This window comes from Mustela nigripes, chromosome 5, assembly GCF_022355385.1.
Source record: "Mustela nigripes isolate SB6536 chromosome 5, MUSNIG.SB6536, whole genome shotgun sequence".
Classification (NCBI taxonomy): Eukaryota; Metazoa; Chordata; class Mammalia; order Carnivora; family Mustelidae; genus Mustela; species Mustela nigripes.
This window is the reverse complement of record NC_081561.1, coordinates 81,953,200-81,964,777: the sequence shown is the minus strand read 5'-3', so window position 1 is coordinate 81,964,777 and position 11,578 is coordinate 81,953,200. Positions and strand designations below refer to the sequence as shown.

The window sequence follows — 11,578 nt, the reverse complement described above, 5'->3', positions numbered from 1 at the left end:
AGAAGCAGCCTTTAGTGATCCTAGAGGTTGCTACATTACCTAGAGGTGAATTTTATTGAAGACTTAAAACCTATAAACTCCCAAAATGCAGAAAAATACTCACCATTGTACAAGCAAGCATTCAAAACCGATCTGGCTCCATTTTGCTTCATGTACCCACATAACTATGCATCAGTACCAAAAAACTAGAGTAGAGAAATTCTAAGTAACCTTTAGCAGCAGCTTATCAAGGACTTTGATTATAACATTTCCATTAATCCTACCTGGCTCACTAATTTCATGCTTGTGCCAACTTGGTCCAGGCCTGAAATACATGGGTCATCACTGACTCTCTGGAGATTGAGACTTCAGCATAGAGAAGCATATCCTGCTTCTGCGCCTAAGACAGTACCAAGGGTTATAACCCACACCATGAACACCCTGTCTCTTCCAAAGGACATGTCCATTAAGCATTTTCTGGACATCCCATGCTTTGCGTCCCACAGCCTAAATCCAATCCTGCCTACCTAGTATTTTCTATCAACTTGTTTGACTTCTTCAATCTGCTGTCAAGTTGCCAGACTGCAAAGTAACACCCACACTTGACTAGCCTCGGCCCATTTCTCTAGGTCCGAGGCGGTCTTGATGTTGTTACAAACAGCACACTTAACCCCTGGATGTCACATTCACTTTAAGGCTTTTGCTACTTAGGTCATCCTGTTCTCAGTTTTTAACAGTTTACTGACTGGTTAGAGTACGCTTTCATTTAGAAACCAGGAGGAAACAAACAGCATGTTTCTAGTTATTTTGCTAATTATACAAGGATTATCCTTTCTCTTGCTAAGAGACCTTATTCTAGTGCCCCCCCCAATAAAAAAACAAACCAGGTGTGGAACAAGAGCTTAGTTTATTTGTTCATTTCTTGCACTTGAAGTATTCCTCGATGACATCCTTCGCCTGAGACTCTTTACCATAGTCCTAAAAGAATTTAAAAAAAAATCTTTAACATTTAGAAAACTCTTACCAAGTTGTTAGTACTGGTTTTGGCGAAGCTTTACAAAATTACTTCTGAAAATGTTTCCATCATTGCAATTTCTTATAGCCATTTTCAGGGACCTTAAAGACTTCAATGTCTTTAAGGCTCGTAACATGGCATTACTATTGCCAGCATTTTCTAAAATTTCTGCAGAAACACATTCAGGTAAGCAGATTAATTGGCTGGCTTAATTACAGCCTCTTTTCCTTTTCTCAAAGGCAGAAAAGGACATCTTTTAAGTGTTCAAAAATTACACTTTTTTTTTACATTCCTCACAATTAAAATTCTACACTGAATTATGCAGCTTCCCAGTACAACCTTCACCCCAGAGATAAATAATGACTTACCTTAACCACCACACAACTGCAACCAACCACTTTACGGGGTTTTCCCTCTCTGTCAATTTTACAGAGGCCTACCCACTCCCCTAGTTTCTTGTTGTCATCAACCTGTTTAGAGAAATTAAAAAAAAAAAAAAACCACCATATTAGCAGACAATAATGCTACTGACAATAAATCAGCCCAAAAGGAAGCTGTAGTCAGATAGGGTGACATGGCAGTTTCCTCATGGCAATTCAGTAGAGGGAGCCAGTTGTCATCATGTACAGCATCAGATCACCTAAAAAGCACTCTACCTCACTTCTACACCAACACCAAAATTACCAGTTAATTCTGCAGGAACAGAACATCTCTGTAACTAGCTTTACACAGTCCAAGGTATGAAGCCTATTGTGATGTTTTTCACACCACCAGAACACAAGGACACTTTCTTTACAAAATTTACTAACTGGATAAAACAGCATTAATACAGCTATAACCCTAACTGGCTCAATTTTCATTAGGCTAAAGCATCTGTAAATTCAGATAAATAAGTAACTTACCTTGATTAGGTTGATTTGGTGTTCAGCACAAAGGGCCTCCACCAACTTGACATACATAGGTTCATCACAGTTGGATGCAAGCACACAAAGATGGGCTTGGCGCCTGAAAGGCAAACCTGGTATAAGCTAAAACCCGGGTCTGAAACAGAACTTTACAAGAGTTACCTCTGCAATCATTACACTGGCCAAACACAAGCAACACCCACTGTACAACTACTGCAGTTCAAAAAACCTGTTAAATAGCACAGTTCCAGTCACTGACAAAAATCAAGCCTCCAGGAACTCCCCCAAATACTAGTTTTATGAAGAAATTAGTTCACCAATTTGTGACCAAAGCACGACCATCCTTTCGTGCAAGCCACTGACACGTTCACAAACTACTGTAGTGAAACACAAACCACTGCTATTAGAATTGTTACCTGTTACCGGCCCAGAAAACTAGTATAGCATCACTGCCGTTGTACAAGTAGTGCGGAGGGCTCACACCAGGACCAGAAAGGGTTCCAGCAAGTGCTATTTCCAGTGAACTCAAGTGATCAACCTCCACCAAAGTGAGCTGAATGAACTTGTTTACTGCCCAAGAAATTCTTAAAAGCAATTAAAATTCAGCTCAAACAGTTAATACCTGCAGCTGCTTTGCCACTAGAACCAGCCCAAGAGGAAACAGAGTTACAAAATCTCCGTATTTTTTTATTTCTACAGCTACGACTTTCTCAAATTTAAGTCCAGATGCTTCTGCAACATTAGCCTGAAATTCCCTAATTTAACTTGGTAGTTCCATTTTCGCTAACTGCCAAATGAGGATTCCTGATCAGTCCTTTTAAGCGAAATTAACTCCACAACCTACAGGTTTGTCAGACTGTTCTGTTTCACTCATAAGAAGAGTGAAGGGGTATCCGACAATTTAAGTCATCATTCAAACACTGTAGTCTTCCTCTAGTTATACAATTACTCATTCTCATTCCAAACAGAAACTCACAAGCTTGGCAGGCTATAGAGATCTGAGTTCTGATACCTTTTCCTAGGTTTCCTGCAGGACGGATGCCATTCAGAACTCTTGCGCTAACACCATGAACTTCACGCTTTCTTCCCTCGGCTGCAGTTTTGTTCCGGTTCCAACAACCCACCGTACTGAGACTGATACACGTACTTGTCTAAGGCTTTGGCAGCTTCGCGAATTCCACGTGCTAGGCCATCGTGGATGAGGGCGGTCTTCAGCACCTCTTGTAAAGCAGTATTAACGTCCATTACACCTCCAGCAGCAATGCTGAAATGCAGCAAATAAACTCCAAACCATTAGTAAACTCCCCGAACGCCTAAAACCCTGAACTGAATAATCACACGCCCTTAAGGCGCCGCGGCCTACCCGGACCCCACATCCCCCGCTCACCGCCCGTTCCCTGCCGGTACCAAACCCCGAGGCTGGGCTCACCCTTCCTCGGCCATGGCGGTGGATTACGAGTGTAGCCGAATCTTGACTGCACTACAATACAAAAACAAAAACAAAAAAAAAAAAAGAAAAGAAAAAGAAAAAGAGAAAGCCAAATAACTAAATATAAATAGCTCGGCCAAGGCCCAATTCCGGGCCAAAAGCAGTAAATGCACTACAGCCACCACCCCAACCTCGCTCAACTCACCCCTCGTCTCCGCCTCCGCGCGACTCGGCGGCGGCAGGGAAAGAGGTCGTACGCGTCCGCATGACGGTATTTAAGGGCTTCCCAGGACCCCCCCCTATGCGCATGTGCACTCCCGTTCATGAAAGAGGTGGCTCTGGTGGTGCCGGGCCTCGAGAATTTCTGTTTCCGGATTGAGGTGGTTCAGAGACGAGGGTATTCCTAGTCTTCTGGCTCTGCGCGGCCGGTCACTGACACACGCAACAGGCACCACCGCGGACAGCCTCACAGCGTCCTTTCCCGCCGGAGGCGTGGTCTACGCAGGCCCAGAGAGCTCGTTCTACGGAGCGCAAGAGGGGCCAAGCGCGCCTCTGTGCTGTCTCGTTAGGTCCCTCGACCCTTGCCTTCCTCGCTGAGTCCGTTTGAACCTTTGTCACACTCCATTGTAGCTTCTTGTCGACCCCCACCAACTGGGCCTTCCTGCGAGGCACACTGTCCCGTCTCTTCTCAGCCATTCCAAATGTCTGCGAATGGGTTTTGTGGGTGATCCCCATTGGTTGTGAAACGAAAGCCAGCACGTTTTCAACACTAAGCACATGGTAAAATTCCACGTTACCGGCGATATGTTGGTAGAGTGCCACCTGAGGTGGTTGGTTACGGTTTCTAAATGTAGTTGGTTCTAATGAGTTTTTTTTTTTTTCTTTTCTTTTTCTAAGTCTAGATTGTCCCCTAAACTCGTAATCCCGCGCAAATCGGGATTCAGTAGGTGCCTTGGAAACGCCTACGGTGTGCCAGACTCCGGAACTGGGTCCGGAGTAACAGTGATGAGAACGTGGTCTTTGAGAAACCTGGCCTTAATTTTGCCGTGCGGGGCTGGCGGAGTTAGAAATGGAATCCGAGGACCCTAGAACTCTATGGCCAGAAGCAGCATTTTGCATTTTGCATTTATTGGCCATTCTCCTACCCCCGTTTCAAAACGCAAATATCTGAAATACGGCCGCGCATTCTCATTCTCAGTACGGTCTCTTTTTCTTTCTTCTTCTTCTTCTTTTTTTAGAACTTCCTCTCCTGTCAAGTCTCCAGGCCAGTCAGCAATTAGGCGTTTGTTAAGTGCCGGTACCGGGGATACAGTGACATGGACCGTGGATACAGTGAGTGCTGTGAAGAAAACAAAAATGAGTAACATGAGTGCGGGACGGAATTAACCAGAACAAGAGAGATATATTGGAATTTTAATAAATGTATATAGTTCGTTTTTACCATTTTGAATGCTTACAGATTTTCATTTTTAAAATGTGGAGCTTTTTCATTCTATTCATGACTCATCCTAAAAGGCTGCTCACTTATTTGTTGATTTAATTGCCTATTAAACATTGGCGTTAAAAAAAAAAAAAAAGTTCCGGACCTTATAAAAATGAAATTTATTACTACCGCTCTCACGGTTGTGGTAGGATTAAGATTTAAACCCAAGATTAACATACTTAAACGCCACAGAGAAGGTACAAAGTGCATGGGGGTTAGAGAGTGGAGATGGTGTGGAAAGATAAAGATGGATTTGTGGCAACATTTGAAATGGGAAAACAACAACAACAAATGAAAGGGTTCTAAACCGGGAGCATGAGAGAAAAGGAGAGGGTGTTCTAAGAGGAGTAGAGAGTAAGGGCAAAGGCCCAGATGCCTCCTTGGCTTTTTTGGAAGTTATCATAGCACACTTGTATTTTCGAAAGAGAATGTGGAGGTTTCAGCAATTTCTAGTTACCTTGATAAAAGTTGATAAAAGTTAAGGTGCTAAGCATTGGATTTCATATTAGATTTCTCCCTCCACCCTCCAAAACAAATATTAGAGAGAAGGCAGAGAATTTGGTAAAAACTCAAGAAATGTAATAGGGGAAAATAATAATTTCCAAACAATGTATTTATACAGAGTGAAAGCAATTAAGTACCTTTTTGCTTTTGTTGATTTCTCTCTTCTAGCAGCTGGTAGTCTGTTATGTAGATTCAAATATCATGGGCCTATGCCTTAATATTTCACCTTATAAATACCTTTTCTACTAGTTGTAAACCTCTTTCCTTAGAACCAAACCTATATATATTTTTTGAAGTTCTAATACATAGCTGTTTCTAATCCTAGGAATGAACTTAAGGGACACAGTGGCGATTCAAGGATTCTTAATATAAATGTACTTAGTTCACTTGCTTAAGGTTACTTCCTCTCAATTTTAGATATTGCCAAAGGTTGAAGATAATATTACTTAGAGACTAAATGCCAGAGTCATTCTTATACCAGTAGGTTATAATACTTATAGAAAGTACACAAATGTGCATCTAAAATACCCACGAAAGGTAAATTCTAAAGTTTGTTTGAGGAACAATAAATAACAGTAAGTAATTTTGTTTAGCACTTCCTATGTACCAACTAACGTGCTAAATTATTATGTTTTCTTCCTTGATTGTCCTTGAGACCTTACATGGTAGTGGTGGTATTAGCCTCATTTAACAAAGTAAAGGAATAAGCTTAGAGAGTTGCTCAAGATCACACAGCTAGTAAATGCAGAGCCTAAAACTGCAATATTTGAACCCAGTATTTGCAGTATTTGAGCCCAGTGGACTTCAAAGCTTATGCTTCCAACCCCTCATCCATTTGAATGATTGCCCAGATGTGGATGATCATAGAATTCAATAACTCTTCACATCTGATGTTGGGAACAATGCAACTGATTCTACTTCATTGTGCTAAAAAGCTGGGTAGATGGAGAAAGAAAATATTGCAGTTTTAGGCAGAAAAAGAGAATAGTAGAAATTTACATTCCTTATCTAAGTAGATACCTTATTAGTTTGCTACAGCTTCCATAACAAAGTATCAAAACCTGGGTGACTTGGGGCACCTGGGTGGCTCAGTGGGTTAAAGCCTCTGCCTTTGGCTCAGGTCGTGATCCCAGGGTTCTGGGATAGAGCCCCGCATCGGGCTTTCTGCTCAGCGGGGAGCCTGCTTCCTCCTCTCTCTCTCCCTGCCTCTCTGCCTACTTGTAGATCTCTGTCTGTCAAATAAATAAATAAAAATCTTAAAAAAAAAAAAAAAAAAAAAAACCTGGGTGACTTAAACAACAAAGTTATTGACTCACAGTGCTGAAGGCAAGTAGTCTGAAATCATGGAGTCTGCAGGGTTGGTTCCTTTTAAGGCTGTGAGGGTGAATCTGCTCATTCTTTGCTCCTAAATTCTGGAGCTTTGCCAGAAATCTTGGTGTTCCTTGGCTGTGGAAGCATAATTCCATCTTCACATGGTGTTCTCCTTTTTTTCCTTTTTTATAGGGATACTAGTTATTTTTTTTTTTTTTTAAGATTTTGTTTCTTTATCTGAAAGTATGAAAGAGCACAAGCAGGATGAGAGAGAAGAGGAAGAGGGAGAAGCAGACTCTTGGCTGAGCAGGGAGGCCACTGACGGGATCTCAGATCATGACCAGAGCAGAAGGCAGATGCTTAACAGAGTGAATGACCCAGGCACCCCAAGGATACTAGTTACCTTGTATTAAGGGCCCACCCTACTCTAGTATGACCTCATATTAACTAATTACATTTAAAACAACCCTCCAAATAGGGTCTTGATACGTGGTGCTAAGGTTAGGACTTGAACATATGTATTTCAGGAGAACACAATTTAGCCTAAAACAGATGTCAGAAGAAGAGATGAAGGACAGAATAAATGATAAAGAAGATATTTGAGTTAAATTACAACAAGCTTACTTGAAAGACCAGAGCTGGGAAGAGAAGCTGGGCCAATGTCCATTAAAGACTTTATTTCTTTGAGTGATGGGGACCAGCGAGTTCAAATTTCAGCTCACTTTGTGGCCTTGAGCAAATTACTTATTTTTCTGAGCCAGCAGAATTGATAATACTATAAAATTTTGTAAGGATTAAATGGGATGGTTATTTAAAGTGTTCACCACTCTACCTGTGGATGTAGTTATTTATCTTATAGAGAATTTGATATGACAATATATGGAGGGGTATCTGGGTGGCTCAGTGGGTTTAGCACCCTTTGGCTCAGGTCATAATCCCAGGACCTTGGGATCAAGCCCCAGGGCTGCTCCTTGATCAGCAGGGAAACTGCTTCTCCCTCTCCCTCTGCCTGCCGCTCCTCCTGCTAGTGCACTCTTGCTTTCTCTCTGACAAATAAATAAATAAAATCTTTTTTAAAAAAAGCAAGCAAGCAAGCAAATATTTGGAAAGGTTCTTAAGTATTACTTTCTCTTGCCTTAAACCGCCCAGCACTAAGTACAGTGATCTGCATATTGGAATAACTAGACTGATATGTACTGCGTGAACACATCATATTAAATAAGTTTAAAGAGGCAACTGGGGTGGGAGGGGGGGTGCATGCATGGCTCAGTGGGTTAAGCCTCTGCCTTCAGCTTAGGGTCCTGGAATAGAGCCCTGCATTTGGCTCTCTGCTTAGCAGGGAGCCTGCTTCTCACTCCCCAACCCCCGCCTACTTGTGATCTCTCTCTGTGTCAAATAAAATCTTTTTAAAAAAAAAAAAATAAAGAGGCAACTGAATAGCTGACATACCTAAAAGAAAGCCATGTTGAAAACTACAGAACTAGAGCGAGATAAAGCAACATCTCTTGTGAATTAGTGGGAGGTTTGGGGCATCCCGGAAAACCACATTTAAAAGAAAACCATGTTTATGGTGCACTTGGGTGGCTCAGTGGGTTAAGCCTCTGCCTTCAGCTCAGGTCATGATCTCAGGGTCATGGGATTGAGCCCTGAATGGGTCTCTCTGCTCAGCAGACAGCCTCTTTCCCCCCCCTCTCTCTGCCTGCCTCTCTGCCTACTTGTGATCTCTGTCAAATAAATAAATAAAATAATTTTTTTAAAAAAGAAAAGAAAACCACGTTTAATTTTAAAAAGTTTTAAATGTCCCTACCTTTGAGGATAGAAAATAAACTCAATCCATGGAAATGGGAGCTAAGAAATAGGAGAAAACTCAGGAAATATTATCCTGCTGTAGCTCAGGGTAATATAGGTCTAGTCTTGACTTGTGTAGCATGTGGTTTGAAAGATACTGCAGAAAATTTAGTTGTAGCTGAAGAGAGGTTTAGGCCAAAGAAGATAGAACTATTATATCAAGGGAAGAATCAAAGAAGAAAGAAAAGTTGGTAAGAGGAAAGAGAATGAAGAAAATAAGAAATGAGATGACTCAGAATGAAATAAATTAATAAAGACACCTGGTAGCTTGTAAAGTTAACATGTGAGGACTTTAATTGGAAAACCTAGTTTATTAAGGGGGAAATGGTTGTAGGAGAGAATGGGGCTAGATGATCAAAAAGCTGAGTATGAAGCCTATGTAAATAGTTTAATAGTTAATAGTTTATAGCTAATAGTTTTGTGCCATTCTCCTCTATCCATAAGTCTATTTTTTAAATAAAGATTTTATTTATTTGACAGAGAGCACAAGCAGGGGGAACAGCAGGCAGAGGGAGAAGCAGGCTCCCCTCTGAGCAAGGAGCCTGATGCAGGACTCAGTCTGAGGACCCTGGGATCATGACCTAAGCCGAAGGCAGATGCTTAACTGCCTGAGCCACCCAGGCATCCCAAACCTCCCATAAGTTTTCTCAGTCCTTGTTGTTACTGCTACCAGATGCTCCCCAGAGCTCTTTGCGTGCTGTAGCTGCTTACTATAGCACAGATTCAGAATTGCTAGGGACTAAATATACTGAGGAAGATAATCAGAAGTAATAAAGATTTATGAATAAACTAATTATAAACCAGCAACACGGATAATTTGTAAATTAAAAAGAGTAGTGACCAATAGAAAAAACCCTAAATTCACATTAAATGTATTCACTTGGGATACAAGGAGGACCTGAGTGTGTAGGGCTCAAGATCCCAGTGTTTCTTTCTCTAGACTAGATCTGTTGTTTTCTGTTACATTTCTTTTTTTTTTAAGGTTTTATTTATTTATTTGACAGAGATCACAAGTAGGCAGAGAAGCAGGCAGAGAGAGAGGAGGAAGCAGGCTCCCTGCCTAGCAGAAAGCCCGATCCGGGGCTCAATCCCAGGACCCTGGGATCATGACCCCAGGGGAAGGCAGAACCTTTAACGCCACACAGGCGCCCCATTGTGTTACATTTCTTTTGAATAATGGGTCCTGATGCTCTAAAAAGTGTTTGATAACTGCAGTTTTTATTAGAGAACAATTGGAATAAAACCAGGACCATTCTTGTCTTTAGAACTAGAGGTATATTAAAGAGAGAAAAACGTCCTAGTCACCTAACCAGTTCTAACCCCAAACAAAGAAGTTAAAGGGTAGACTGATGATCTAAGAATTCTTTATGTCGACTCCTCCTCTCTCTCATTTTCTGACTCTGTAGCCTTTGTCAAAATACTTCTAGTCTAATGATCCTCAAGTGCCTCGTCTACAAAATGTAGTGGAGAATTGAATAAGATGCTCTTAAAGACTCCTTTGGTTTGGACATGCTATGCTATCATTTTGCAACAATAATTTTAACTTCTAGTAAATGCTGAATACTTATGCAATCTACTGTATTCATTTTTTTATATCATATGACTTCAGCACATGACAATGAATTATAGCTGATGCCAACTTTCCTCCTGTGTATCCACGTTATAGATGATCTCTTAATTTGTAAATGACAGTTGTTGCTTTCTTTCTTTCTTCTTTTTTTTTTTTTAAGATTTTATTTATTTATTTGACAGGCAGAGACAGAAGTAGGCAGAGAGGCAGGCAGAGAGAGAAGGGAAGCAGGCTCCCTGCTGAGCAGAGAGCCCAATGCAGGGCTTGATCCCAGGACCCTGGGATCATGACCTGAACTGAAGGCAGAGGCTTTAACGCACTGTGCTGCCCAGGCGCCCCAGTTGTTGCTTTCTTGTATTAGGATAAGAAAGCATGTTTATTGTAGAAAATTTGGATAATACTGTATCAATTATGGTTCTTGCATACAACTGATTGATCTATGGCCAACATTTAAAAAAAAAAAAAAAAATGAAGGGCACCTGGGTGGCTCAGTGGGTTAAGCCTCTGCCTTTGGCTCAGGTCATGATCTCAGAGTCCTGGGATCTAGCCCCGCATCGGGCTCCCTGCTCAGCAGGGAGCCTGCTTACCCCTCTCTTTCTGCCTGCCTCTCTGCCTACTTGTGATCTCTCTCTCTGTCAAATAAATAAATAAAATATTTAAAAAAAAAATGAATCGGGTCACTTGAGTGGCTCAGTCTTTTAAGCAGCTGCCTTCAGCCCAGGTCAAGATCCCAGGGTGCTGGGATCGGGCCCCATATCTGGCTCTCTGCACAGCAAGGAGTCTGCTTCTTCCTCTCCCTTTTCTGCTCCCCCTGCTTGTGCTCTCTCCCTCTTTCAAATAAATAAATAAGTTAATAACTAAAATTACTCTACTAATAAGCTATTATATGGCTCAGAGGATTCAAGGGTTTGCTAGTAATCAGGTTTGAGCAATGGTAGGAACAGGATGTTCTAGGGATCTTAGTTACAGGAGCTCATGAAGTCTCATAAGGAAGGCAGTTCTTCTCAAACTAACTGACTATATGGAGATTGTTCACCTGATCCTGCACATAATAAAATACAGCACAACTACTAGGAGCTTCTGCAAGATAAATCATCTTGCAGATAACAAATGTAAGCCTAAAAAATTTCAAACAACTATCTAAAGACTCTGAACAGTAACCAAAAATAGATAGAACTGGGGCAGCAGGGTGAGGATGGTGGTCAACCCTTGAAAAAAGAATGGCAGTGGCTGGGGCGCCTGGGTGGCTCAGTGGGTTAAGCCGCTGCCTTCGGCTCAGGTCATGATCTCAGGGTCCTGGGATCGAGCCCCGCATCGAGCCCCGCATCGAGCCCCGCATCGAGCCCCGCATCGAGCCCCGCATCGAGCCCCGCATCGGGCTCTCTGCTCAGCGGGGAGCCTGCTTCCCTCTCTCTCTCTCTGCCTGCCTCTCCAACTACTTGTGATTTCTCTCTGTCAAATAAATAAATAAAATCTTTAAAAAAAAAAAAAAAGAATGGCAGTGGCTAACCTCCCATTTTTATGGCTTCTAGTA

The 11,578-nt window shown here is 41.8% G+C and overlaps 1 protein-coding gene and 3 non-coding genes across 4 annotated transcripts; all 4 read right to left on the bottom strand.

The window, feature by feature from the left end:
• Window positions 1-867: 867 nt before the first annotated feature.
• Window positions 868-3,624, bottom strand: RPS12 (ribosomal protein S12). Its single transcript, XM_059400750.1, has 6 exons — window positions 3,534-3,624; window positions 3,329-3,379; window positions 3,047-3,163; window positions 1,897-1,999; window positions 1,363-1,464; window positions 868-957 (listed from the first exon to the last, which is right to left on the bottom strand). Exons 2-6 carry the CDS (start codon window positions 3,340-3,342, stop codon window positions 895-897), a joined length of 399 nt encoding a protein of 132 aa, XP_059256733.1. The 5' UTR covers window positions 3,343-3,379; window positions 3,534-3,624; the 3' UTR covers window positions 868-894.
• Window positions 1,074-1,204, bottom strand: LOC132018897 (small nucleolar RNA SNORA33). The gene has a single exon (XR_009404670.1). It is a non-coding gene; the product is annotated as a small nucleolar RNA SNORA33 (small nucleolar RNA).
• Window positions 1,548-1,624, bottom strand: LOC132018901 (small nucleolar RNA SNORD100). The gene has a single exon (XR_009404674.1). It is a non-coding gene; the product is annotated as a small nucleolar RNA SNORD100 (small nucleolar RNA).
• Window positions 2,746-2,818, bottom strand: LOC132018885 (small nucleolar RNA SNORD101). Its single transcript, XR_009404655.1, has one exon. It is a non-coding gene; the product is annotated as a small nucleolar RNA SNORD101 (small nucleolar RNA).
• Window positions 3,625-11,578: the final 7,954 nt, after the last annotated feature.

What these genes read in the sequence shown, in the direction of transcription:
- RPS12 (XM_059400750.1), bottom strand. An exon ending in GCTGCCAAAGCCTTAGACAA is followed by an intron (nt 2,000 to 3,046) that starts GTACGTGTATCA and finishes TTTGCCTTTCAG; the next exon opens with GCGCCAAGCCCATCTTTGTG. An exon ending in GCAGTTGTGTGGTGGTTAAG is followed by an intron (nt 958 to 1,362) that starts GTAAGTCATTAT and finishes AAATTCTTTTAG; the next exon opens with GACTATGGTAAAGAGTCTCA.